At 49.4% G+C, this 22,380-nt stretch overlaps 3 protein-coding genes and 2 pseudogenes across 4 annotated transcripts; 1 reads left to right on the top strand and 4 right to left on the bottom strand.

Moving 5' to 3' along the window:
- Positions 1-307: 307 nt before the first annotated feature.
- Positions 308-5,785, bottom strand: LOC123055564 (uncharacterized; annotated as a pseudogene).
- A 3,011-nt stretch (positions 5,786-8,796) lies between these two features.
- Positions 8,797-10,163, bottom strand: LOC123051197 (cytosolic sulfotransferase 5). The gene has a single exon (XM_044474007.1). The coding sequence runs from the start codon at positions 10,060-10,062 to the stop codon at positions 9,037-9,039; it is 1,026 nt and encodes a 341-aa protein (XP_044329942.1). The 5' UTR covers positions 10,063-10,163; the 3' UTR covers positions 8,797-9,036.
- Positions 10,164-10,196: 33 nt separating this feature from the next.
- On the top strand, positions 10,197-11,473 carry LOC123051198 (uncharacterized). The gene is made up of 2 exons (XM_044474008.1): positions 10,197-10,683; positions 11,005-11,473. Exons 1-2 carry the CDS (start codon positions 10,493-10,495, stop codon positions 11,402-11,404), a joined length of 591 nt encoding a protein of 196 aa, XP_044329943.1. The 5' UTR covers positions 10,197-10,492; the 3' UTR covers positions 11,405-11,473.
- A 2,834-nt stretch (positions 11,474-14,307) lies between these two features.
- On the bottom strand, positions 14,308-16,102 carry LOC123048409 (UDP-glucosyltransferase UGT13248). Of its 2 annotated transcripts, XM_044471512.1 has the most exons (3): positions 15,377-16,102; positions 14,815-15,199; positions 14,308-14,692 (listed from the first exon to the last, which is right to left on the bottom strand). In XM_044471512.1, the coding sequence occupies exons 1-3, from the start codon at positions 16,067-16,069 to the stop codon at positions 14,355-14,357; spliced, it is 1,416 nt and encodes a 471-aa protein (XP_044327447.1). In that variant the 5' UTR covers positions 16,070-16,102; the 3' UTR covers positions 14,308-14,354. The 2 variants fall into 2 exon arrangements, with proteins under 2 accessions (XP_044327447.1, XP_044327448.1); XM_044471513.1 differs by lacking the exon at positions 14,308-14,692 and having other exon boundaries at positions 15,016-15,257.
- Positions 16,103-19,088: 2,986 nt separating this feature from the next.
- Positions 19,089-20,729, bottom strand: LOC123055563 (UDP-glycosyltransferase 79-like; annotated as a pseudogene).
- Between the last annotated feature and the right edge of the window lie 1,651 nt (positions 20,730-22,380).

The following is a 22,380-nucleotide window of genomic DNA, read 5'->3' as shown; positions in this document are numbered from 1 at the left end:
ACACATGGCAAATATCATTTGCATAGATTTTTTAAGCATGACAAATCAAACACTTTTCATAGCAAGTTTAGTTGGCGACCATTGCAAATTCGCCTTAGCTTATTTTTTGCCAGGAACTGACGTGCTTGAAAACTTGATTTGCCATTCTATAAATTGCCATGAAAACCATTCGATTTGCCATGTGTAAAAATCTGACGTCAGACTTTTAGCAATTTCGTTAATTAAACCACAATGAACATAGACTTGAAAGAAACAAACACCTCTTACCGAAATGTGCAAAATTAATTTAACCACAATGAACATAGACTTGAAAGAACAAACTCTTCTTACTGAAATGTGCAACATTAATTAAACCACAATGAACATATAGACGTAAAAGAAACAAACTCCTATTATTGAAATGAGCAACGCGACGTACATGGTGAGGAAAGGACAAGGAAACAGATAACATCAACTCAAAAGTCAAAACTTAAGCCCAGATCCCTCAAGCTTGAGTTGGACAATGCGGTCCAACTTGTCCCCCATCTCCTGGCTCATGTGGTTTGCCCAGTCCCCCACTTCTCCTTTTCTGTAAAACGCCGAACTACCAATGGAACCGCTATCACCATGACGAACGCTACCGACCTGGTTCACCTGCAAGCTGGTGAGCGTTTCAAAGCTGCACAGCCGCACCACCTCCCGAGCAACGCCGAAGCTCACCTCCTCTTCTGTCAGCGGGACACCGAGGAATTTCGCCAGCTTCTTCACAACCTGTGCCGGATCGGACTTGATCTCTTCGTACTTCAAGAAGAGGACGCTGTCCGGCCGTGCCACGCTCTCCCTCCAGTACTCGAGGCAGTGATCCCAGAAGGGGCCATACGGCGAGAATCCCTCGCAGAACATGCTGAAAGCACCATCCATTGATAGGTTGGTGCCCGGAAACGCCTTGTTCTCAAAGTGCAGCCTTGACACGAGGGTGTCCTTGGGGTCCCGGCACAGGTACACGACCCGGCAGCCCAGCGATCTCATGTCTGGCGGGAGCAACGACATGGGCGTGTGTGTGGCGAAAAGCCTTGGAGACTCAAGGGACTCGATGTCGGTGTGGCTCGTACCGGCACCACGAATCTGAATGAACGGCACGAGATGCTGAGGGTGGTGTGTGAGAAGCGGGTGGTCACTGAACCCGTAGCGCGATCGGTTGGTGATGGTGAAGGCAAGGGCTTTGAGCCATGTGGTGCCGCATTTGGGCTGCGTGGCGAGGATGATGTCGTCGGCGCGGGGCACGAAGGCCTGCTTGACGAGCAGGATCCGCTCGAGGTGCCAAGGTCTGAACCAGTAGTTGTGGTATTGAACGAGTGGTTCAGACCACCCCTCTCTAGCTGGAAGTGTGGCTACAAAATCTTTGGGTAAGACATCTTCTTCTCGTGTTGTTGAACTCTCGGAAGTATTACTCTCTGGATCATTCATCATAAATGGAGCAACTACTGGTTGAGCAGCCATGGATGAGGTGGGAGGGGAGGCGAGGATGGCTTAACTTGCCCAATGTATGCTACCTTCCTAGTAGGAGGGGGATGTTGAGGCTGGCTATAAAGGCCACATATTGCTTACATTTTTTGCAGCAGCCGGTTGGTGCGGTGATGGAACGTACTGCCTGATTTTATTTTTTATATACACATTTTGTTTCCAAAGAGAAGGCTACATCATTGCTTACATCTCCTACTATAAGTTTATGTGTCGCTGTCTAGCCCAACGCTTAGGCAATCAGAGGCATCGTTGTGGCTGACGTGTGGGGTTCATCGCTGGGTGTGGGCCCTCAGGCCGTTATTTTATGCATTATTGGCTGACATGGGGGCTGCCTGATTCTCCTCTATGGTTTGTGGGGTCGCTTGGTAGGTCATTGACGGTCACACTCTTTGCGTGAACTCGTACCAGATTACCATCATAGCCACAAGTAAGTCTCCAGCTCACTTTTTGTTGTTGCGAATTAAGTCTCCAGCCCACGTTAACCATCCAGTCATCCACTAACATGAAAGAAAAAAACAATAGCGAAAGTGCTCATCTCATCCCAAGTCTGCATGCACCCTGGATGAACAGTAAAATAAAAAAAATGCGTTCTAAATAATTTTGAAAATACTGTTTTTCTTAACAAACATTGATGTTGAAATTTCGTGATGGAATGACATATTTGGAAGTCTGAGAAAAAAAATCAATGCTCTAATATGATTTTAGAAGATAGTTTTTTTGGACGCATTAAGTTTCTTTTTTGTCCAGACCTTCACGGATGTCATTCGTTCAACATTTTTTGCACGCAGGTGAAACATATCACAAAAATCAAGATTCTTTGGTTTTTCACGATGGTGCATGTGAGCTTGACACTACATGAGTCAGGTCGTACTAAAATCATCATCAGGCTGCGCGTCTATCGCTGGGCGCGGCGCAACGCGCCACCCCTTCTAGTTTTCCTCATGCATGCGATGAACGTGGCACTCACATGGCCGCACGAGACACCAACAGGACTGCGATGCATGCACGAGAGGCATGCAAAGGATGGTGGATGGCCCATGCCCACCTAAAACATATCCACGAGTAATATATGTTTTTTTTATGGACACGAATAATATATGTTGTTAGCTATGACAATCAAACCGAATCTTCCATATTTTCTTTGGGAAACACACACACATATATATAACAACAAAATATCACAATAAATCACAGTTTGGCCCAATTTCCGCTTAATTATTCATTCGAGTACAATTCATTCCTGCTTTCTTTTTTGATGAAGAAAGCTCACTCTTCAATTTCATTAATTAACAAATGTCTTGTTACAAAAGAAGAACAAATGAGAAGCGAATTAAGGAAACTGAAAACAATCCCATCCCTTTCTCCCACGTCCTCGCTGCTAGGAGACGGGAGGAACCATAGCGTGTCACCGCCTACCTCCTCCCCTCCTACTCTCCTCCCCTTGCACCGCCAAAGGCCGTGGAGGGGCTAGCCGGTATCAGGTGGGGCTCTTGGCTAGCATTTGTGCACACAGTTGGGCGAGCAGTGGCAGGTCCAACGCGTGGTGGCAGTGGGTTGGACGCGATGAGCGGTGTAGCAGCGATGCAGGCTTGTTTCATGATGGTTGCGCAACTTCGGGCCTAGGCATGCGGGTGATGCCCATTGCAGCGACCTTTGCCCCCCACACCATATCTATCGTCCGGTTGCGCTTAACGGTGTGGGCGGGCACGTGGCAACGTCGCAGATCCATTGCATTGTGGGCCTAGCATTGCTCGGGGTCCTTAGGCTAGCGAGGGGGTGGCACGGGTGCTGTGTTTTGGTGGCGGTACAATCCGTGTTGATGGTGTGTGGGCATGCCCCAGCTAGCTTCGGCGGGTGATGCTAAGGCGTTTACCCAGATCCAATGGCTAAGACCGGGCTAGGTGTGAAAGGAGATGCCTTCTGCTCTACCTACCATGGTGGATGCGTTGTGATATGGACGGCTTCCGGTGTCTCGAAACATGGATGCCGGTGCGACGGCCTTGGATGGTGGTCCGCGTGGTTTCCTGTCATGTGGGCTTCATGTCGGCGGCGGTGATGGTGGCTATGGTCTTGGTCGTCTGGGCGGCGAGGTTGTAGCGGCGGGTGGCTCAGGCTCCCTCTCTGACATTGGCGCTGACAGCAGTGGCGCCCACCAGTGTCGATTTCCTCTTGAGGAAGGGGAGGGGGTTGATTAGGATCTGTGGTATCACATCATAGAGAGAAAGAGAGGAGAAGCTAGAGGGGCTAGAGAACCTCCATAGCATCTGCACTAGCAACAGGTTCGAAGCAGCACAGAGAAGCCGGTCCTTCTCCTCATCGCCTGGGAAGAATCTCCAGCAGGAAGAAGATACGCTTTTTGAACCCCAGGTAGGCACTAGACCTGCAACTCCTCCACTGGCGCCGCCGCAAGAGGCGGAGTCGCCACATACCTCGTCGGCTCCCACAACGTTGCATCATACCGACAGAAGGGGAGGAACGTTGCTGCCTCCTCTCCCAGCCATGAGAATAGTGAATTTACGAGCAGTCAAAGGAATGATGGCATGGCATCGACGTGGCCAGTTTTTTCCCGATCGGGCCGGGTTTGGCCTTATTTGATCAAATCAACGAGTTTGCGGACTAAATCCGATCACTTCTCAAGTTGTTGGCCTAAAGTGTGCAATCAGTCTGAGTCTGTGGGGAAGGGGATCCCAATGTAGGCACCCATAGTAGCGGCAGCTGCATCTTGGCCATGCTGCAGCGTGTCGCTGCATGCCCCGCCATGGTTGTTGCTTCGGGTATCCCGCGAATGTCAGATTTTTAGGCATGACAAATGTTTTTCATGGCAAGTTATGTTCATCGAGGGTGACAAGTTTAGTTGCCAGGTAACCATGGCAAAACCGTCTCAGTTCATTTTTTTTTCCAAGAAATTGACGTGCTTGCAAACTAAATTTTCCATCCTATAAATTACCTTGAAAATCGTTTGATTTGCCATGTCTAAAAATCACACATCAGATATTTAGCATTTTTCATTAATTAAACCACAATTAACATAACAGAATTTAAAGAGGCAAACTCCACTTACTGAAATGTGCAACATTAATTAAATCACAATGAGCATATATAGACTTCAATGAAACAAACTTCTCTTATTGAAATGTGTAACGTGACATGCATGGTGAGGAAAGGAGAAGGGAATAGATAACAATAACTCAAAACACAAGCCCAGATCCTTCAAGCTTGTGTTGGACGATGCGGTCCAACTCCTCCCCCATCTCGTGGCTCATGTGGTTTGCCCAGTCCCCCACTTCTCCTTTTCTGTAAAACACAGAATTATTGATGTGAACGTTATCTCCATGACGAACGCCGCCAGCCTGATTCACCTGCAGGCTGGTAAGCATCTCGAAGCTGCACAGTCGCACCACCTCCTGAGCAACACTGGAGTTCTCCTCCTCCGTGGTCAGCGGGACGCCGAGGAATTTCGCCAGCTTCCTCACGACGGGCACAGGATCAGACTTGATCCCTTCATACTTCAGGAAAAGAACATTGTCCGGCCTTGCCATGCTCTCGCTCCAGTACTCGAGGCAGTGATCCCAGAAGGGGCCATAGGGCGAGAACCCCTCGCAGAACATGCTGAAAGCACTGTCCATGGACAGGTTGGTGCCCTTAAACGCCTTGTTCTCGAAGTGTAGCCTTGACACGAGGGCGTCCTTGGGGTCCCGGCACAGGTACACTACCCGGCAGCCAACCGATCTCGTGTCCGGCGGGAGCAACGACATGGGCATGTGCGTGGCGAGAAGCCTCGGGGACGGAAGTGTATGGATGTCGGTGTGGTTCGGGCCGGCGACCGGGATCTCGATGAATGGCACGACATGCTGCGGGTGGCGTGTGAGGAGCGGGTGGTCGCTGAAGCCGTAGCGGGATCAGTTGGTGATGGTGAAGGCGAGGGCTTTGAGCCAGGTGGTGCCGCACTTGGGCTGCGTGGCGAGGATGATGTCGTCCGCGCGGGGCACGAAGGCCTGCTTGACCAGCAGGATTCGCTCCAGGAGCCTGGGTCTGAACCAGTAGTTCTTGTATTGAACAAGTGATCCAGACCATCCCTCTCTTACTGGAAGTGCGGCTACGAAATCCTTGGGCGGGAGGACATCTTCTTCTTGTATTGTTGAACTCTCGGTACTAGCACTCTCTGGATCGCTTATCATTGATGGAGCTATAGCCGGTTGAGCAGACATGGCTGATGTGGGAGGGGAGGGGAGGCGAAGATGGCTTAATTCATATAGCCGGTTGAGCAGACATGGCTCAATGGATGTTGAAGCAGCCGGTTGGTACGGTGATGGAACGTACTACCTGATTTCATTTTATACAGTATATAATATACACACATTTTTTTTCCAAAGAGAAGGCTGCATGATTGCTTACATTTTCTGGACGCATGCGATGATCGTGACACTCACATGGCTTTGTCCTGGATGGTCACATGCAGCTTCTCCATGCCCACCTAAAACATATCCATGAGTATGAGTAAGAGCATCTACCGGGCTCTCCAAACCTTCTTATATGTCGGCGGACGCCTAGTCGGTGACGGGTAAAAAAAAGACTTCTCATGCTGGCCTTATATGCCTGGGCTGACTGGCACCGCTGATATCCAGCCTAAATTCTAGGGTGGATAGAGGGCGGACTAGGCGAGTCTGGCACGGCCATCATGTTGGACTGACAGGCGGTCCCAGGCGGAAATACTCGGAAATCAAACGGTTCGACTGGTGTCTTTTCCCGAGGGTGTGGATACATTCATACCGACACATGGCATCGCTCCGGCTCGCCGCTCTACGGGTAAAGCCCGGCTATTTAAACCGGACGACAACCCCCGGCCCTTGCCGCATTCATTTCCCTTCCTCCCCGTGCCGCCACCCTAGCCGCGTCCACTCTCCTGGTGCCTTGAGCTGCTCGAGGAGAGCCGGGCTAGGCGCAAAGCTCGGATCGTAGTCGACCTGCCTCCGAACTCGTCGGAGCCGGAGGAGTAGGCAGAGTAGCAGCTTGAGGCTGACCCATAGGAGGAGGAGGCCATGGAGGAGGCGGGTCCGGTTGCGGGCTTCGCCATGTAGGAGGGTATGGATGAGTTCGAGGTGGCACAAGCGGATGAGGCAGCAGAGCTTGCAACCATCCTTGAGTCCATCCATTCTGATACCGAGGTGGAGGTCAACCGCCACTTCCTCCACCAGTGGAGCTAGGGTCCAACGATGAGACGGAGTTGCCACAGGAAGCTGATACGTCCATTTTGCATCGTTATTCTTTACTGTAATTTATCTTATTTCAATGATGTATTTCACATTATGGTGCAATTCTAATGCCTTTTCTCTTTTACAATGCAAGTTATATCAAGAGAGGAAGATTACCGACAGCTGAAATTATCGACCTGAAAAAGTAACAAAAGATATATGAATTCTCCGAAGGTTAAAATGAAGCATTAATTTTCGAAGAATTATTTTGAAATATATGAAGAACATTAGAGCAAAGAAGCACCGGAGGGGGTTCACCAGTCAGCCAAAAGGACAGGTGGCGCGACATACCCTTGTGGGCCCCTGGTGGGTCACCTCCCGTAGTCCTTTTGCAATCAATTTCATTTACCCTAGAAAAAAACACCAAAAAGTTTCAAGACATTTCGTCGCTGTTTCGAGGTGGAACCAGGGCAGAAACATTTTTACTCTCTGGCGGAGCGGTTCCATCAGAGAAACTTCTCTCTAGGAGGGGGAGTTGAAGCCTTCATCATCACCAACGTTCCTCTTATCGTGGGGATTACCATCTTCATCAACATCTTGATCAGCACCATCTCATATCTAAACCCTAGTTCATCTTTTTTGTTCAATCTTTGTATCAAATCTTGGATTGGTACCTGAGGGTGCTAGTGTGTTGATTACATCTTGTAGTAAATGCTTGTTGGTTTAATTGGTGGAAGCTTATTATGTTCAGATTGCTGATCATATATATACCCATTGATCATGATCAATATGATAAGTTATGAGTAGTTTCTTTTGTTCTCGAGGACATGAGAGAATTCTTGTTACTAGCAATCATGTGAAGTTGATCATCAGTCAATACTTTGATATTATGCTGTGTTATTCTTTCTCTATAGGTGTTATATTTATGTTCATATTTATCTTCCCTCACCCTCCGAGTCTCTCCCTCTCTCTCTCTGGTGTGCTCTCACATGCATGGACAGCATAGTCTCTTTCTCCCCTATGCTTTATCTCTTGAGGAGCAAGCTCACATGCATATACAACACAGCACAGTGTATCTCGCTAAAAGGTGCGGCGTTTTCTTATGGAGAGAGAATCGCAGGCAGTGCTAGCGATGGCAACGTGCCAACTAGTCGATGTTTATCTGCAGTTCTGAATTCGCTGAAGAGACGTGTGCTAATCAAGTACAGATATGGCGCCCGGCAGGCCTGTCTCTTCGCAGTTTAATATTCGATCGACGAAGATATGGCGCCAACAAAACAACGAAAACATGGCTGTCAGTGGCAATCAGCGGGCCTCTCCGTCTACCGTCCAGTCTCCAGAACCATGTGCTATCTTGATGCCTCGCGCGTTTGCTGCCGTAATCTGTTAATACAGCACTAAATCAAAGATACGTATTTATTTTGAGACGAAGTTTTGTTATTTTTTGATGTAAAGTTATTGTGCCTAACATCTCTCTACTCATTAACTATTTACCAGGTAAGCAAATTTGTCTTGAAATACATTTACTTATCCACATCACCGCTCCCACTACAATCAACCTTAGGCATATAGAATTAACACTGGTCATACCGGAGTAATTCCAGCAGTAATATAGGGTTCAACTTAGAAAATTTGTTTAGAGCAACTCCAACGGGGTGACCCAAATCGTCTGCCTGCGTCCGTTTGAGTTGGCGCGGACAAAAGCGAAGGCCCAACGCACCGACCCAAACCCAAAACGCATCCGCGCCGCACGTCCCCTCGGTGTCCGCTGCGGTCCCACTTGGCGGCCGCCCAACTACCGCCTGCCGTCTAATTTATGACGACCACCGACACTGGCCCCATTAGTCAGCCAGTGCAAGCGTCGTGTTTTTTTAGTTTACTAGGGCAGCGTGCGGGCAACTTATTAGTTTTTTTAGTTTTCTAATTGTTTAAGTGGACTTTGAACTACGTTTGACCGGCCATTTATATTTAATTAGTCAGCTTCGCCCACGTCAGCATAAATGGGTCGGCCTCCCATTGGGCGGGGCGGCGAGGGTGCACGGCCGGCGGGGGGCGGGGGGGGGGGGGGGGGGGCGCTCAAGGAAGGAGATGCATCAAGAGGTTGAAGAAAGACCGTGGGCCATTGATTTCACATCCAACAGTTCACAGAATCGACTGACCTCAAACGAAATTTACTGATTTTTAGGCACGCCCAGAGTCTACTACTACTATCTAATAACAAAAACCACTCCACTAATTATTTATGCTTAGTGATTACGAAAGTACAAACATTACTTGATCATGAGAAATCATGATAGTGTATGGGGGACGGGAGTCGTTGAAACAGTGACTAGCTCTCGAATCACTGAAAAGTGAGGCCGGTCGCATGGAACTTGTCGGCGACGATTTCGTCGAGGCGTCGCGCCATCTCCGGCGTCATGTGGTTCGCCCAGTCGCCGGCCACGCCCTTCCTGAACAGCGCCTCGCGCGGCACCGGGACGAGGGGATCCAGCTGGCCCGTCGAATTGGCTTCCAAGGGCTTGAGGTGACCGAAGCTGCAGAGCTTGACGATGTCCTGGACGACGCCGGCGTCCTCCTCCTCGTCGGAGAACGGCAGCCCGACGAACCGCGCCAGATCCCTGACGTTCCCGGCGGGGTCGCGCAGCAGCTCCTCGTACCGCAAGAAGAGCACGGCGTCTGGCCTCGCGATGCTGGCGCGCCAGTAGCCGAGGATGTGGTCCCAGACGGGTCCATACGGCACCGCGCCGCTGCACACGGAGTCGAGGACGTCGGCCAGCGCCAGGTCTGGATGCACATGCTGGAGGAAGTGCCACAACGAGACGACCATGTCCTTGGGCTCCCTGCACACGTAGACGACCTTGCACCCGCCGGCGCCCGGCATTATCATGCCGAGCGGCATGTGCGTGTTCATTAGGCGCGGGGACGGCAGCGCCTCGAGCTTGGCGGCCTCCGCGCGGCTCCGGAAGAGGTTCTCCAGGAAAGGGATGCACTGGTGCGGGTTGAGGCGTAGCAGCGGATGCCCGGCGTCGGCGGCCGGATAAGCCCGCCGTGCCATGGTGGCGAACGCCAGGGCGTTAAGCCACGTGGTGCCGGACTTGGGAAAGCTTGCGACGATTACGTCGTTGCGGCAGGGCTCGAAGCGGCGCTGCAGGGCGACGGCCGCGGCGGCGAAGTAATCCGGCAGCCAGAAGCCCTGGTAGCAACGGATGTTCATCCGGCCGTTGAACGCGGACGCGCTCGGCAGGGCGGCGTGCTCTTCCGGGAGCTGCTCCGGCACTGGGGAGACCAAGCCTGGGTCGGTCTCGACGTCCGCGAAAGGGACGGGGCCGACCGGAGTACCAGCTGGTGCCTTAGTCTTGGCCGCCATTGATGGCCTTCAAGAGAAGAGTGTGGACGAGGGTGGTGCTCGATATATATTTTGTTCCTATATAATATTGAGTGAGAGGCTCGTATATATGCGTACTAGAGTATCGCCCACGCCCCCACTTGCTGCAAATATAGAATAGTTTGGTGGTAAACGTTTGGAGCCGGCAGTCCGGCCGAATTTTCGGCCGGTTCCCACGCCACGCTGGCTCACGCGCCCGTGAAACAACCGTCTCGCGCGAGACGAGTGTACACATGGTAGGGCCCACGCACGAAACAACTCACCGCTGGCCACACAAACCTTATCCTCATCCCGTGAGTATCTAATCCAGTTCATCCCCGCCGCCGTCCCCTCTCTGAGTCCAAAATACAAGCACCGGCGACTGCACTTTTGAGGACGCCAGAGCTGATGCAAGCGGCAGTTGCGTCCATGGATGTGGAACTGCATCCTCTTCTCCCCCGACGGCTGGAGCGGCGAGCGGCAACCATGGATGGCAGGAGCTGCAACCCGCTTTCGTGGGAGCTACAACCGGCGTCCATGGGAGCTGCAGCCGAAACGCGAGCTGCAACCATGGATGGCGGGGAGCTGCAATCGGGCCTCCGGGGGAGCTGCATGCGGTGAACGGTGACTTTTCTTTTCTCTGGAACACGAGTGCTACAACCGTTTTTCTTTCTTGCTGGTACCGGCGGTGATTTTTGCTGGAAACGGCTACAGATTTTGCTGCATTCATACATGGCCGAGCCGCGTCCCGTGACGGCGGTGACCTATTTTTGCTACAACTGTTGTAGTTTTTGCTACGTCCGTGGATGATTTTTGCTACATCCTTTTTTCATGGTGAACCTGTAGGCTCGACGGCGGCGACCTATTTTTGCTACAACCGTTGTAATTTTTGCTATGTCCGTTGATGGTTTTTGCTACATTCCTCTTTTCATGGTGAACTTGCAGGCTCGACGGCGGCGTCCTATTTTTGCTACAACCTCTGTACTCTTTTCTACGCCCGTCGAGGATTTTGGCTACATCCTTTTTTCACCGTGGACCTGCAGGCTCGACGGCGATTAGCGGCGGGTGGGGGTGGCTGGCAAGCACGGGCGGCACGGGGTTGACCGGCGAGCACCGGGGCGAGCACGGGCGGCACGGGTGGCCGGCGAGTCAGGCGCGAGCGCAGGCGGCTCAGGTGTGGCCGGCAAGCACGGGCGAAGAGAGCATGGAAGGTCCGATCCAACAGCTGTATATACGCGAATCGGACGGCTGCGCGCTGACCGGCCCAAATTTGGGCCGGTGCGCCGGCGCCTATCGGTGCCCTGGTTTGGTTGCTTTCCGTTGCATAATAGAAAAAATAAAATAAAGAGTAAATAAGAAAACAGAATAATGCCGGTTTAGTTGTATCGTTCTTTCTTCCTCCAGAAGAAAAAGGAGATCTCCGCTGACAATCTTGGTGATCAATGGTGAATGGGGTCGTCGGATCCATGCGTGTGGATAGTAATTTTATGCCAAATTAGCTTAGCTTTTCGGCTGTTCATCGTTTTGCTTCGGTGACAGCAATGGCGGAGCTAAATAAAGTTTCTTTGGATCCTACTCCGACTAGGCGATCGGTCCTTTGGTTGCGCACGGATTTGGAATCCAGTGTGTTCAAGTAAAGATAGTGCGGTAGCGGCAGCATCCTCGCGGTGGATTTGTGTCCTTGAGCTCTGTCGTTGCGACAATGTTTGCTCCAGCGTTGAAGGAGCCCACGAGGAGCTCTCAGCGAGACATAGGGAAGCCTCTTGTCATGGGAGCGCCAGATGAACTTATATTTGCAAATTGTTAAACATGTATTAGAAAAATGTTCATGATGTACACGAAAAATGTGGAATGAATACTGAAGAAACAAAAAAAGGATGAAAATCATGAAAGAAACAAGAGAAACTAAGACCGAAAGAAGAACAAAATAATTGAAAACCGAAAAGGAAAAACTAAAAACAAAGAAAAAAGTAGTGAAAATCAAGAAAGAAACAAAGAAAACATATAAAAATAAAAGCGAAGAAAAACAGTTAAAACCGTGAAAAAACAAAGAAAAACAGAGAAAAGCCAAAGTAAAAGAAAAGAAAAACTATGAAAACCTAGGAAGAACCGAATAAAATTAGTGAAAAATAAAGAGAATCATAAAAACCTGAGAAAACAGGTGAAGAAAAAGGATTTTTTTTCTTCGAAAAAGCACTAGCGAATGAAACCCAGTGAACAAAACAAGCGAAGTCGATCGAAACCAGCAAACAAGGGGAAAAAGGAAAACCGGTCAGCCCTTTGGGAGGGGGGGGGGAGATATTGACGATTCCTATTTGGCACTTTAGGCGCCCGCTAATCGATCAACCGGCCTCCCTCATCAAGGTTCACTGGTATAACCACCAAGCCGTGGAGCGGGATCTGCTAAGCTTCAACTATTTTCTTCATTTATTATTTCGTTTTCCTTTTTATTTTATTTCATTTTCCTTTTCGTATTTTTATACGTATAGGAAATACCTCCTATGTTTTCTGCATTTTCTCCCTTTATTTATTTATTTATTTTCGTTTCTTGAATGCATGAACTTTTTCCAAATCGAGGACGTTTTTTTTTCAAAATCAATGAACATTTTTTAGTGAACTATTTTTAGAAACTGATGCAGTTTTTTTCAAATTCGATGAACTTTTTTCAATTCGAGGAACATTTTCTTCAAATTCAATGAACTTTCTTCATATTTGATGAACTTTTTTCAAAACCGATGACGTTTTTTCTAATTCAATAAAGTTTTCTCAAATTCGTTGAACTTTTTTCAAAAATTGATGAACTTTTTTCATTGTTGTGTTTTTTTTAATGGATGAACTTTTTTCAGTATTGTGTTTTTTTAATAGATGAAATTTTGTCAAATTGGTGAAAAAATTTCCCGAATTTTGATGAACATTTTTCCTAAATTGAACTTTTCTTGAATAGGGCAAGTTTTTTTTCATGCTCATGAACTTTTTTCTGAAATCTGTGAAGTTTTATTTTTTTTCTAAAGAAAAACATGTATGAGCAGCTATAATAGTTTTTAAAGTGTTAGTGCTGCATTTATTCACTTGCAGCGGCACACCCTAGTGGTTAGCGGAACACCTGTTGTGTAGGACGTGTGTTCTATTCGTCGTGTGAGCAAAAAAAATTGGTGCGCTGTCCAGACATTTGTTAGTATCGCTTTAAACGAGATATAACATCACTGAAAAAAAAGGAGGAAACACTATGTTGGACTTATCTTTGCGCTTGTTGTTGCAGCATGTCACGCTCGTACAGGTCCCGGACTCCCACAAACTGCTGAATGGCGTGCCCTTCACCACCAAGAGGCGCCTATGAGGCATTGGGATCACAGCTTACCGACCCATGTATGGACTCCATCTGGTCATCACGGGTGCCAAGCCGTGTTGGTGTGTTTGGCTGGTTGTTCTACCTTGACCAGCTAAATACTCGAGCTAATCTACACCGCAAGACACTCGTTGATTCTTCGACCTGTGCTCGATTCTCTGCTGCAGTGCAAGACCGTGCTCATTTTTTGGGGTGCACATCCTCATGTGTTGTATGGGATGCTCTTGGTTTTCAACCAACCTACTCGCTCATCTCATCCCTTTGGACCGCCCTGAACACTACTGGACTGTCATAGCTATTTGGCCGTTCATCATCCTCTTGCTACTCAGGAAAAGTTGGGATGTTACAAACTCTAAGGTGTTTAGAAGCATTGATGTATCCCATAATGATGTGATCTCTAACATCATTGCAGATCTAACCCTTTGGTCTTATCGCCTCAATAAAGGCACCTCTTACGGATCATGTCGGGTTGTGGCGTGATTATCTATCCTCCTACCTAGTCTAAAAACTCTCCTGTAAAAACTTTTTTCTTGCATATATTCAGGTGGGGAGCCCCCCCCCCCCCACAGTTTTAAAAAAATGTACCGCATCACCGTGCATTGTGTGATGCCCCGTAGATGCACGTTCGTATATGACGGACTTCAGGCTTATGTACTCATCTTCCGCGAATTATCATGCATCATATTCCATATGGAACACTTAGGAGAAACCATGGAAATAGTATAGAGTTAGTTGTTAGTAATAGCTACAACCCAAATATAAATTTACTGAAAACAACACATAATGTGTAAAGCATTTTGGGCTGTTAATTTACGAAATTTCAGCATTGTTCCAAATGGTGAGAATTTAGCAATGTAATTACATATGGAAAAATTGTCTCCTCTAAACATACATGCCTGGAATCAGTGCCTACTTGCTTATTTTGAATAAATATTACATTGTTGAAAATTCAAATTGACGAATACTTCGCAGCGAATTCAGCAATATGCTTGTCCGAGCTTCCACCATCTCGCATTGCCTCCTTGGCCTTCTGCATCAACTTCGTTGCATTCCTTTTATACTCGTCCTTCCTCTCCCCATCCATGACCTCCCTAATACACCTCCCGACCTCCCCACTCCTTAGCAATCCATTTTCGCTCTTCCGCGCCCGCACACCAATATCCCATGCACTCTCCACATACTTTGCGATGGTGTGTTGGTCCGCCCAGTGCGGAATTCCCACAAGAGGTACACCGCAAACAACGGCCTCGAGTGTCGAGTTCCAGCCACAATGAGTAACAAAACAACCTACATATACATATATGTTTATGAAATAAAAAGGAAATGTTGTTACGAGTCTATATGTTTATCAATTTTTTAATTTCATTTCCATACGAGGAGGAAACAAATATGGCCTTGTGATATCATACCTATGGCCTTATGTGCTAGAACCTCAAGTTGGGGGCACCAGGAAACAATCAATCCATTCTTCTCACATTTTGCCTTGACTTCTTCGGATAACTTGTGTGCCTCGTTGGACCTAACAACCCATAGAAAAGGTTTGCCTGAGCTGCATACTCCATTGCCAAGTTCCTCCAGCTGGGTTGCGTCATAGTTCGAGAAAGTCCCATAGGATACAAGCACAACAGAGGAGATGCTTTGTTCTTGTAGCCAATCCAAACATGGTGCATCGTCGCCGAAAAGATTGAAACCATAAGACTTGTTGGAGGGCAGACGATCGTCCTCGAGGTAAAATGATGGCAAGGTGGGGCCTACGGTCTTCGCTCCCCACGTCAATTCCATGTACTCTGCCTCCTGCTCCGTTGGCAAAATGTCAAGCACCAAGTTTTCTTTAAAAACCTAATTAACTTCCCTAATTAACAAAGATCAAGAAAGAAGTTCCATGTTAAAAAAAATTGCGGCGGGAAACTTCCATGTTAATTTGCAAATCCATTCCATTGAGTGAGTAGAGAGCACACGAACACGACTAACCGTTGGCTCGATGTCGCTGAATGAGTTGACGAGCACGTCGTCGGCCTCCTCCAGCCCGTCGAACTGCCCAATCGACATCTTAAAGAACCCTGGCTGCGACTCAGGCGCCCCTGCGAATGGCGGCACGTCCTCCGGCCCCAGCTCCACGCCCAGCGCTCCGCGCGCCAGCAGCTCACGCCCGTCCGTCACTGGCGGCGCCAGCCGACCCGCCCACAGCTCCCCGTAGACGACGTTCACAGCGCACGGCTGCGAGAAGAACGCCGCGGCAGGCACGCCGGCCGCGCGCGCCACCCGCCCTGCCCACGGCAGGTGCGAGTCGTACACTAGCACGCGCACCGCGGTCGTTTCCTCCGATAGCAGGAGCTCCCGCAGCGTCTCGGAGCCCACGGCCTCCAGCCGGGAGAAGTACTTGTCGGTGTCCAGGCACGAGGCGAAGCCGCCGGCGTCGAAGCCGTCGGAGATGGGAGCCACGCGGAAGGGCGCGCCGGGGAGCGGGGTGACGGAGAGCACATGGCGGGTGGTGACGAGCGTGGGGCAGAGGCCGTGGCGCGCAAGGCGGCGGCCCAGCTCCAGCATCGGGTTCGTGTGGCCCTGCGCCCCCGGGAACGGCAGGAGGAGGACGCTCCCGCCCTCGCTACGAACTCCATGGCTGACGACGCTCGAGCTGGCGGTGGCCGCCGGCGTGCTCTCCATGTCTCCGCTTGGAGTGGTGGTTGGTTTCTTGGGTGTTTCTGTTTCCTAGTGTTTGCATGGACTATGTAGGCATGGAAGCAGAGTGGCGCGCAAGGTTTCTCTTCGGGATAGTTTTAAAAAAATTGCGTGGTCGCGTCGGGATAGTCAAATTTGTTGCTGCTGAAGACTGGCGCGCAAGATTGGTGTCGTGCTCTGCGTACGCGAGATTTCTGTGCGGTGTCTTTTGCGGCCGAGTGGAAGCAACGAGGAAACACTCTTCCGACGACAATCACTCGCAAACACTTGCGCGTGATGTGGACAACCATATTATCAGCTCGAGTGCTCACTAGCCTCTGCTGGTTAAATTTGTAGCTCGCCACCCGCCCTCCAATCCCGCAACAACAGCGGCCCAGGTGTCACACAAACAAAAACAAGCCAATTCCCCGATGTGATCATACACACATTGGTATCCAATCTTCCCATGACAGAAATAGAGTAATATAATATATCACTCTAAACAAACACAAGGGAGACATTGACACGTTTCCAGTTTATTTGTCACTAGCAAAAGAGCCCGTGCCAGGAAAAAAATATAACACTTCCCTGACACAATAACCATGACTCAAGACCTTAATAGGTCCACGTCCATTATTTAACACATGACATCCCATCTGTGTTGCCACTTATCCTCCTCCCACATTCGCTCGAATGATGTCAATTCTAAGATGTCTCTCGCTTGGCATAAGATGAGAAATCACCTTTTTTTTCATGTGCGGTTTTGGCGAGGCTTGCATATGCGGTTACAGATAATTTCTTTCGTCCCTAATCTTGGTTTTGTTGAGGTGTTCATTTTCAATCTGGATCGGCAATAAATATCAATTCCATCATATCCCTCTCTATCCTTTCTTACACTGTCAAACCAAACCAGTTTAAGAGCATCTCCAACAGACGTGCGCTAAAAAACTTTTACAGCGCCGAAATAGTGATTTCGCGTGCGGGAGGGGTTGGTTGCTTTTTCAGGCGCTGTAAATTTTAGCGCGCCGCTATAGCGCTTCACTGGGCGCGATAAAATACAACACGCGCGACCAGCCGACGCTTGGACAAAAAGTTAAAGCACATACGAAACAACATATAGTTCAAATTTTCATACAAAACATGACATTAATGCAAGTCCCACACCACAAGCTAGTTCATACGATGCAAATAAAACTAGATAAAACGATGCTTCTAGATATAAAGCGATACAAATAAACTAGATAAAAACTACTACTCCCCATACTCCTCGTGGTGTAGTCCGCCACGTAAACGCGTCGGTCCACCGAGGATCGTCATCGTCCCAGGTCGACGCGAGTACCAGGTCGTACCGGGCTTTCGCCAGTGCCTTTCGCTCATGCATGTCCGCCCGACGCGCGGCTCCGCCCTCCTCTGCTCCCAGAACTCATTCTCGGCGGCGACATCCCGCGGGAAGCGCTCGTGCCACCCCGCCATGGCGTGCTTATCCGCATCGGCGATCGGGAGGCGGCGCTCCCGCCTCCACTGGATGCGGCGATTCTCGTCGGTGATTAGCCGCGGGGGAGACGCGAGTTCCTGCGTCTGCTCGCGTGTCCACGCGTCTGAGAAGTTCATCTGCGATTGTGGCCTCCCGAGGCGCCAAGCCGCCGCGTCGTACGCACGGGCGGCCTTGTGGGCGGTCTCGAACGTCCCAAGCCACAGGCGTGTATCGCCGGAGCGGATCTCCGCGTAATACACGTCGTAGGGGCGGAGGTGGACGCCGCGGAAGCCGCAGCTGCTCCGGGGGCGCGGCGGCGGCAGGGAGAGAGGGCGCTAGAGGTGGCGGGAGAAGGCGCGGCGGCGGCGGAGCACCGAAAGAGGCGAGGAGGAAAGCGTGGGGGAAGAGGAGAGGCGGGGAAGATGGCGGTTGGCGGGCGCCCTTGCACGGCTTTTATCGAGCGCGCTCTTTTTTTCCGCGTGTGAAGTTTTTTTTTCCCGCGCCGAATTTTCACTCGCCTGCTGGAGCGCGCCAAAATTTCTTTTTTGCAGCGCGCGGGTAATCTACGGCGCCTGTTAGAGCTGCTCTAACAGAACAAACGGTTTGAGTGGCTGGAGCACACAAGTATGAGTGCGGCGGCGCCCAAGTTGCTTGGGATGGATTACGTAGGCATGGAAGTAGAGTGGCGCGCAAGATTTCTCTTCGGGCGCCCAAGGTTGCTACTGCAGAGTGGACGCGCCCAAGGTTGTTGTGGTGCTCTGCGGACGCAAGATTTCTGTCCGGTGGCGAAAGCGAAACAGGATCGTGCACTTGACTAGCTCGGCTCCGTTTTGCGGCCGAGTGGAAGCCACGAGGAAGGTCAGGTCAGGTGCTGCCGATCCATTTTCGACCATACATACATACATACATACCACGCCGTCCACATCACTCTCCCGAGAACAGAGACGGAGCAAATTGTCAATCAGACAATTACTCGCAAGCACGCGCGCATGACGTGGACAACGATATTATCAGCTCTGAGTAGTCACTGGGGTGAGTGATACTAAAGTGAAGAGGAAGAATGAGGGAAATACGCAATGGTTCCTGGGTACATATGTATCCTATATGTTTTTTTTAATAATTAAACAAAAGTCAAAATAGTTAAGAGATTATTTTTAGAATAAACTTGACTTACTTGCGCACTAATATACAAATTTTGAAAAAAAAAAAAAATACCATGCCTTCACAGTGAAAAAGACAAAATTTATTTGCTACTATAGATCACTATTCACACTATTTTGACTGCAAATTTGTGTTTTTTAAAGAAGTCAAAGAGGAATTTTATTTTTTTTGGAACTTCTCTCACCAGTACAATGGAAGGTCAATTTTTTTTGAAAAGAAATACTGTTAGAAATTTTTAACTTTTTGTTAAATTACTAATTCCTTTTCCATATAGGGTACATATGTACCCAAGAACCAAACGTTCCCCAATCTTTAATCAAAACGTGCATACGGAATATGCGATGAATCGCAATATAACCATCGAGTGGATGTGGATAATTAGGCCTAAATTTATATCGATAAATACTTGGCTGCAAATTCAGCAATATTTTTATCCAAACTCCCTCCTTCCTGCATTGCTTCTTTGGCCATCTTCATCCACTTTGTCGCATTTCTGCGGTACTCGTCCTTTCCCTCCGCATCCATCACCTTCCGGATGCACCTCTCCGCCTCCTCCCTCCTCACCAAGCCTTTCACGTCTGCCCGCATCCGCATGCCGATCCCCCATGCACTCCCCACATACTTTGCCGTGGTTGGCTGGTCAGCCGACCGTGGCATTGCCACCATTGGCACGCCGGCAACAATTGCTTCCGTCGTCGAGTTCCATCCGCAGTGTGTCAAGAAACAACCTGCAAATTGAAAGGTAAATTAACACCTCAAAAATTGATAGTATTTATTTATAAAAAGAAATTCCCCATTTCATTTCATACCTATGGCTTTATGCGCCAAGACCTCAAGCTGGGGACACAAGGCACGAGTAATCCATTTTCCTTGCATCTGTCATGGAGTTCTTCAGATATCTGTTCTACCTCGCTGGATCTCACGACCCAGACAAATGGCTTGCGGAATCGCAGAGCCCATTTCCAAGCTCGCCGGCGTCGAGGCTGTAGACCGTCCCATAGGACGCGAGGACTACTGAGATAGGAGGCTACCGATCCAGCCATGCCATGCACGGCGCGTCGCTGCTGAAGAAGCTGACGCCGTAGGCCTTGTTGGACGGCAGGCGGCCGTCGTCGAGGAAGAAGGACGGCAGCGTCGGGCCGACCGTCTTGGCGCGCCATCTGGACTCCATGTACTCCGCCTCCTGCGGCTCGAGGTCGCGGAAGGAGTTGACGAGCACGTCGCCGGCGTCCTCGAGGCTCTCGACCAGCCGGATCGACACGTCGAGGTATTTGGGGTACAGCTCCGGCGACACGAGGAATGGCGACAGGTCCTCCGGCCCGAGGTCCACGCTCAGCGCGCTACACAGCGCGCTACCGTCGGCTAAGGCCAGCGGCGCGCGCCCCGCCCACGCCTCGCTGTAGATCAGGTCCACTGTGCACGACTGCGACATGAACGCGGCTGTCGGCACGCCCGCGGCGCGTGGGGGCGCAGCGGCGGCGACGGCTAGGGTTAGGATCGTGCTGCGGTAGATACCATATAGAAGAAAAAGATGTCGGCTATGCAATCGTGATATATTGATCGGTGCACTAGGCACGTATATATAAGTATAGAAGAGGGCCACAACCTCAACTATACAGAGGAAACAGGAGGCAGGCCCTATACACAAATATACACGTACACAATATACTAACACCTTGAACTGCCGAATCGACACGTCCAAGTACTTGGGGTACAGCTCCGGCGACACCACGAACGGCGACAGGTCCTCCGCCCCAAGGTCAACGCTCACCGTGCCACTGTGGCGCAGCGCGCTCCGGTCGGCCATCGGCAACGGCGCGCACCCCGCCCACGCCTCGCCATAGATCAGTCCACGGCGCACGACTGCGACATGAACGCCGCGGTCGGCACGCCGGCCGCCTTTGCCACACGCGGCGCCCACGCCATGTGCGGGTCGTAGACCATCACGGACGGCATCCTCCCAGCGCGCGCCTCGGTGGCGATGACCCGCGCCAGCGTCTCGGACCCCACGGCCTCGGCCTTGCGGCAGTATTTTTTTTATCTTCTCCACACAACCCCATCATTATATTCTATTCCACCCATAGTGCTATGTTCATGGCTCACGCTCATGTATTGCGTGAAATATGAAAAAGTTTGAGAATACTAAACTATGAAACAATTGCTTGGCTGAAACCGAGGTTGTGCATGATTTGGATATTTTGTGTGACGAAGATGAAAACATAGCCAAACTATATGATTTTGTATGGATGAATTTTCTTTGGCCATGTTATTTTGAGAAGACATAATTACTTAGTTAGTATGCTTGAAGTATTATTACTTTTATGTCAATATTAAACTTTTATCTTCAATCTTTCGGATCTGAATATTCATGCCACAATTGAGAGAATTACATTGAAAATTATGCTAAATAGCATTCCACATCAAAAATTCTGTTTTTATCATTTACCTACTCGAGGACGAGCAGGAATTAAGCTTGGGGATGCTTGATCGTCTTCAACGTATCTATAATTTTTGATTGTTCCATGCTATTATATATTCTGTTTTGGACATTTAATGGGCTTTATTATACACTTTTATATTATTTTTGGGACTAACCTATTAACCGGAGGCCCAGCCCAAATTGCTGTTTTTTTTTGACTATTTCAGTGTTTCGAAGGAAAAGGATATCAAACGGAGTCCAAACGGAATGAAACCTTCGGGAACGTGATTTTCGGAACAAACGTGATCCAGATGACTAGGAGTGGACGTCAAGCAATCAACAAGGAGGCCACGAGGCAGGGGGCGCGCCTACCCCCTAGGCGCGCCCTCCACCCTCGTGGGCCCCTCGTAGCTCCGCCGACCTACTTCTTCCTCCTATATATACCTACGTACCCTGGAAACATCAGAGACGGAGCCGAAACCCTATTTCACCGCCGCAACCTTCTGTACCCGTGAGATCCCATCTTGGGGCCTTTTCCGGCGCTTCGCTGGAGGGGGCATCGATCACAGAGGGCTTCTACATCAACACCATAGCCTCTCCGATGATGTGTGAGTAGTTTACCTCAGACCTTCGGGTCCATATTTATTAGCTAGATGGCTTCTTTTCTCTCTCTTTGGATCTCAATACAAAGTTCTCCTCGATTCTCTTGGAGATCTATTCAATGTAATCTTTTTTTGCGGTGTGTTTGTCGAGATCCGATGAATTGTGGGTTTATGATCAAGATTATCTATGAACAATATTTGAATCTCCTCTGAATTCTTTTATGTATGATTGGTTATCTTTGCAAGTATCTTCGAATTATCAGTTTGATTTGGCCTACTAGATTGATCTTTCTTGCAATGGGAGAAGTGCTTAGCTTTGGGTTCAATCTTGCGGTGCGCGATCCTAGTGACAGTAGGGGAAACGACACGTATTGTATTGTTGCCATCGAGGATAAAAAGATGGGGTTTATATCATATTGCATGAGTTTATCCCTCTACATCATGTCATCTTGCTTAAAGCGTTACTCCGTTCTTATGAACTTAATACTCTAGATGCATGCTGGATAGCGGTCGATGTATGGAGTAATAGTAGTAGATGCAGGCAGGAGTCGGTCTACTTGTCACGGACGTGATGCCTATATACATGATCATACCTAGATATTCTCATAACTATGCTCAATTCTATCAATTGCTTGACAGTAATTTGTTTACCCACCGTAAT

The sequence above is a fragment of the Triticum aestivum genome, chromosome 2D (genome assembly GCF_018294505.1).
Source record: "Triticum aestivum cultivar Chinese Spring chromosome 2D, IWGSC CS RefSeq v2.1, whole genome shotgun sequence".
In the NCBI taxonomy this organism is placed as follows: Eukaryota; Viridiplantae; Streptophyta; class Magnoliopsida; order Poales; family Poaceae; genus Triticum; species Triticum aestivum.
This window is presented reverse-complemented; position numbering and strand designations above follow the sequence as displayed.

Excerpts from the sequence above, each read along its gene's own strand:
- LOC123051197 (XM_044474007.1), bottom strand. The coding sequence starts at position 10,062 with ATGGCGGCCAAGACTAAGGCACCAGCTGGTACTCCGGTCGGCCCCGTC.
- LOC123051198 (XM_044474008.1), top strand. The coding sequence starts at position 10,493 with ATGTGGAACTGCATCCTCTTCTCCCCCGACGGCTGGAGCGGCGAGCGG. Across the intron at positions 10,684-11,004 it reads GGAGCTGCATGCGGTGAACG|GCTCGACGGCGGCGTCCTAT; the intron begins GTGACTTTTCTT and ends GTGAACTTGCAG.
- LOC123048409 (XM_044471512.1), bottom strand. The coding sequence starts at position 16,069 with ATGGAGAGCACGCCGGCGGCCACCGCCAGCTCGAGCGTCGTCAGCCAT. Across the intron at positions 15,200-15,376 it reads TCAGCGACATCGAGCCAACG|GAGGCAGAGTACATGGAATT; the intron begins GTTAGTCGTGTT and ends CCAACGGAGCAG. Across the intron at positions 14,693-14,814 it reads TCTAGCACATAAGGCCATAG|GTTGTTTTGTTACTCATTGT; the intron begins GTATGATATCAC and ends ATGTATATGTAG.